Source organism: Myotis lucifugus, unplaced genomic scaffold, assembly GCF_000147115.1.
Source record: "Myotis lucifugus unplaced genomic scaffold, Myoluc2.0 scaffold_482, whole genome shotgun sequence".
Lineage (NCBI taxonomy): Eukaryota > Metazoa > Chordata > Mammalia > Chiroptera > Vespertilionidae > Myotis > Myotis lucifugus.
Window position 1 is genome coordinate 103,389 of NW_005871530.1, and position 5,149 is coordinate 108,537.

At 55.1% G+C, this 5,149-nt stretch overlaps 1 protein-coding gene across 1 annotated transcript in view; it reads right to left on the reverse strand.

The window, feature by feature from the left end:
- Positions 1 to 242: 242 nt before the first annotated feature.
- The window catches only part of RPS5 (ribosomal protein S5), a 6,077-nt gene continuing 1,170 nt past the window's right edge, over positions 243 to 5,149 (reverse strand). Inside the window, exons 3-6 of the mRNA XM_023744702.1 lie at positions 1,386 to 1,600; positions 1,139 to 1,267; positions 437 to 535; positions 243 to 364 (exon numbers count right to left, since the gene is read on the reverse strand). Of these exons, the coding sequence (XP_023600470.1) occupies positions 296 to 364; positions 437 to 535; positions 1,139 to 1,267; positions 1,386 to 1,600 (512 nt within the window). The 3' untranslated portion in view covers positions 243 to 295. The remainder of the gene's footprint in view (positions 365 to 436; positions 536 to 1,138; positions 1,268 to 1,385; positions 1,601 to 5,149) is intronic.

The following is a 5,149-nucleotide window of genomic DNA, read 5'->3' on the forward strand; positions in this document are numbered from 1 at the left end:
TGGCCGCAGCAGCACCCACCAAGCCCCCCCAGACCAGGGGCACCTCCGTGAGGACAACCCCGCCCCCACTCCCAACCAGCGGGGACCCCCAGGTGGCTGGGCCTGCACCCCGGCTGCCATGGTTCTGAGTCAGTGCTTCCCTGGGAATCCCGGCCCCAGGACGTGCCAAGAATGTGATCAGCTCCTCAGGACTTGGGGACCCCCGGCCCCCGCTCCCGCGACCCCCAAGGACAGACAGCGCACAGGCAGGCAGTGCTGCCCGAGGGCAGGACGGTTTATTAGAGCCGCACGGGGATCAGCGGTTGGACTTGGCCACGCGCTCCAGCTCGTCTTTCTTCTTGATGGCGTAGGAGTTGGAGGAGCCTGGGGGGAGGGAGGCACGGGGTCAGCTCCTGATGGGCAGGACCCCCCCAGCCCCCACCGTGTCCTCACCCACCTTGGCCGCGTTGATGAGCTCATCTGCCAGGCACTCGGCGATGGTCTTGATGTTCCGGAAGGCAGCCTCGCGGGCACCCGTGCACAGCAGCCAGATGGCCTGGGGAGCACAGGGGCCGGCTAAGCCTGGGGCAGAGGACACCCCACACCAGGCAGGGCCGGCCCATGGGCCCCCAAGGAATGCTGGCGACCACACTGCCACCCAGGTGGCATGCTGCCAGGTCTGGGGTCAGACTGGGGCCACTAAAGTGTAAACACAAAGGGTCCCCGATTCCTGGAGACTAGAGACCTGCCATGATAGGGTGTGCTCCCGGCCTGGACCCTGGATTGAAAACGAGCAGCCAGAGTGCTGGGGACGCTGCATAAACAGGACAGAGGGAGCCTAGACCGGGAGACGGTGGGATTAGAACGTCCATGTTCTCTGAGAATGTCATCAACTGATCCTCCAATGGTCCCAGAAACACACACAGTGACAAAATATACACCAGAATCAAACGGCACCTCAGCCCAATGCCGCCCCAAAGGTCCAGAGCTGGGATCTGCCCTGCACGGGCAGGAATCCAGGAAGGCTTCCTGGAGGAAGTGACACTCCAAGTAAAGCATGCGGCTGGGCGAACCTTCCCACTGGCCAGCCCCTGCCCTGGGCAGGACTCCTCCGACTGCTGTGCCCGCCCAGCCACGGGGGCCACAAGCCCAGGCCCACCTGATTCACACGGCGCAGCGGGGACACGTCCACAGCCTGTCGCCTCACGGTCCCAGCGCGCCCAATTCGGGTGGAGTCCTCCCGGGGGCCACTGTTGATGATGGCGTTCACCAGGACCTGCAGGGGGTTCTGGGAGAGAGGGGAGCTGATGAGCCTGAGGCAGGCCAGGACCTGTCCATGGTCACCCTAAACCCTGAAGGCCCCCAGCGGGCACTGTGGGTGGCGGCTCTTGCCCGGCCCCGCCTACCTCGCCGGTGAGCAGGTGGATGATCTCGAAGGCGTGCTTGACGATGCGCACGGTCATGAGCTTCTTGCCGTTGTTGCGGCCGTGCATCATCATGGAGTTGGTGAGGCGCTCCACGATGGGGCACTGCGCCTTGCGGAAGCGCTTGGCCGCGTAGCGCCCGGCGCTGTGGGGCAGGTACTTGGCATACTTCTCCTTCACCGCGATGTAGTCCTGGGGCAGAGGGAGGGACGGAGGGACGCCGTCAGGGCAGGAGGGACCAGCGGCCCCAGGCGACCACGCAGGTGGCCCTCATGGGTGGGGTCTGGCTGTGAGCCCGGCTGGGCAGGGAGGGGGCGGGTGGAGGACTAGAGAGAAGCCCCACACTCCCCAGCTGTTTCTAACGTGCACCTCAAACTGCACATGGACGTTTTGAGTTGGACGCTGTGGGGGCTCGGGGCTGTGCTGTGCGGAAGGAACCCTCTAACTTCTGAGACGGTGCTGGTTTTTTAAAATACGTTTTTATTAATTTTAGCGAGAGGAAGGGAAAGGGAGACTAAGAAACATGGATGTGACCGATAGAAACACTGATCAGCTGCCTCCTGCGTGCTCCCAACCCGGGACTGAGCCCAAAACTCGGGCATGTGCCCTGACCAGGAAGCAGCCTGGTGCATGGGACCACGCTCAACCAACTGGCCACACCAGCCAAGGCTCAAAATATGGTTATTTGTTGTTTTTTAATGGATTGATTTTATAGAGAAGGAAGGGAGAGAAACACTGATTTGCATTCGTCGGTTGGTCCTTGTCTGTGCCCTGGCTGGGGATCAAGCCCGCAACCTTGGCACATGACGCTCTAACCAACTGAGCTACCCGGGCAGGGCCCGAACCGTGGTTTTAAGAATCACACAGAAGTCCTTCCTATACATACGTTCCCCAGGAAAATGTCTAGAAAACACGAAAATGTTGGGGACGGGTTGGGACCAGGAACCGCAGTGTGGCCACAGGTCCCAACAGTCCTGTGAAACACGCCCCAGGCCTCTGACTCACACAGGACACAGCCCAACAATGCTTATCTAACGACAAAAGCAGCGCTGGCATCTCAGCGGTTAGAGCGTCATCCCGATACCCAAGGCTGAGGGTCCGATCTCTGTTCAGGCCTCACACAGGAACCAACCAATGAATGAACTGGAACAGCCGGCCAGCATGGCTCAGTGGTTGAGCATCAATCAATGAACCAGGAGGCTTCGGATCAATGATTCTCTCTCATCATCGATGTTTCTCTCTCTCCCTCCCCCTTCCTCTCTGAAATCAATAAAAAAGTTTTTAAAAATTGGCACAATTGATATCTCTCTAAAGTCAATAAAAAGTTTTAAAACATAATAAAATAAAAATACAAGCAGTAACAGGGAAAGGACAGAGGATGATGAGGCTGGTGTCTACGCGGAGGGAACCACCTGCACGAGGCAGGTGACCGGTGGGCGTGTTCATGTCTCGGCCGTGCGGGGGACCCTGCGGACACAGCCGTCCCATCGAGGGTCTGGTTCAAGGGCCCCGGCTCAGGGCAGAGAGAAAACCCGGGGCCACAATGACACCTGCTTCCCCGTGAGGGCACCAGGGAAAAGTGAAGACAGGTTTAACATTTTTCACGGGCTGTACACACACATGACAGAGACCACAGGCGACCCAGAGACGGAAACACTTGCTATGTTGTCCTTTGAGTTTGCAGACCTGCAACGGAGCCCATGAAGGAAAACGATCCCCAAGACACTCAGAGTGAAAACACGGGCCGAGTTCTCCAATAGGCAGAGGGCCTGGGCCCCACATACACGCAGAGGCAACAAAAATGCTTCTTTTAAACGAGAAGGGGAAACAATAAATACAATCCCACCTGGATTTTATTCATCTCCGTACAAACACAGTCACAAAGTGGTTTTTGTTTTGTTTTGTGAAGGGCCCACAAAAGCGATACCGAGGCCAAGTGGACAATGTATGGGGGTGAGACACCGCGGGAGGCCTCCCAGTGCAGCCGCAGCAAACAGACCGTCAGGCGTGAGGACAGTCAAACGGAAGGAATCAAAGGAGCGGGAATCACTCTGGCCCGTTTGCTCAGGGTCTCGGGTTTGATTCCAGGTTAAAGGTCCCTCAGTTGCAGGTTCCCCGGTTGGGGCACGTGTGGGAGGCAGCTAATCGATGTCTCTCTCACTTAGATATTTTTTTCTCTCTCTCTCTCCCCCTTCCGCTCTCTCTAGAAATCAATGGAGGAAATATCCTGGGTGAGGATTTTTTTTTAAAATAAGAAGAGTGCCGAAACCGGTTTGGCTCAGTGGATAGAGCGTCAGCCTGCGGACTGAAGGGTCCCAGGTTCGATTCCGGTCGAGGGCATGTACCTGGGTTGCGGGGCACATCCCCAGTAGGAGATGTGCAGGAGGCAGCCAATCGATGTCTCTCTCACTTAGATATTTCTCTCTCTCTCTCTCCCTTCTGCTCTCTCTAGAAATCAATGGAGGAAATATCCTGGGTGAGGATTTTTTTTAAAAATAAGAAGAGTGCCGAACCGGTTTGGCTCAGTGGATAGAGCCTCGGCCTGCGGACTGAAGGGTCCCAGGTTCGATTCCGGTCAAGGGCATGTACCTTGGTTGCGGGCACATCCCCAGTGGGGAGTGTGTAGGAGGCAGCTGATCGATCTCTCTCATCAATGTTTCTCTCTATTCCTCTCCCTTTTTCTCTGTAAAAAATCAATAAAATATTAAAATAAAAAATAAGAAGAGTGCAGGAATTCAAGGGTGCCACAACCATTCAACAGGGGAAATACCCTTTAACAAACGTTGCTTGGAAACATGCATATAGTGTATAAAAGAGGTTTAAATTACAAACATCCTATGGCCTAAGTTTGTTAAAATGGGCAGAACTGACAGGCAAAACTAGATGGTGCTGAGACATGCAAAAGAATGATGTTGGACCCTTGCACTTTAAAATGGTTGCCATGGTGAATTCTGGGTTTATGTGTATTTTACTAAAAAACTGTAGCGCCCTGGCCCCAGGCTCAGCCGGCTGGACTGTCAGCTGGACACCAAAAGGCTGTAGCTCAGTCCCTGGTGGCGGCACGCACAGCAGGCAACCCATGGGTGTTTCCTTCTCCCTCTAGAACCAGTAAGCAGCCCGGCCAGCAGGGCTCAGTGATTGAGCGTTGACCTATGACCCAGGAGGTCAGGGTTCGACTCCAGGTCAGGGCACAGGCCTGGGTTGCAGGCTCCATCCCCAGTGTGGGGACACCCAGGAGGCAGCTGATTGACGATGATTCTCTCTCATCATTGATGTTTCTCTCTTCCCCTCTGAAATCAAAAAAAAAAAATTTTTTTAATTTTAATTTTTTTAAATATATCTTATTGATTTTTTTACAGAGAGGAAGGGAGAGGGATAGAGAGTTAGAAACACCGATGAGAGAGAAACACCACCGATCAGCTGCCTCCTGCACACCCCCCACTGGGGATGTGCCCACAACCAAGGTCCATGCTCTTGACCGGAATCGAACCCGGGACCCTTCAGTCCGCAGGCCGACGCCCTATCCACTGAGCTAAAGTGGTTAGGGTTATATATATATATATTTTATAATATATTTTTATTGATTTCAGAGAGGAAGGAAGAGGGAGAGAGAGAATGAAACATCAATGATGAGAATCATTGATCCGCTGCCTCCTGCACGCCCCCTACTGGGGACCGCGCCTGCAACCCAGGCCTGTGCCCTGACCTGGAATCGAACCAAGGACCTTTCAGTCCCCAGGCTGATG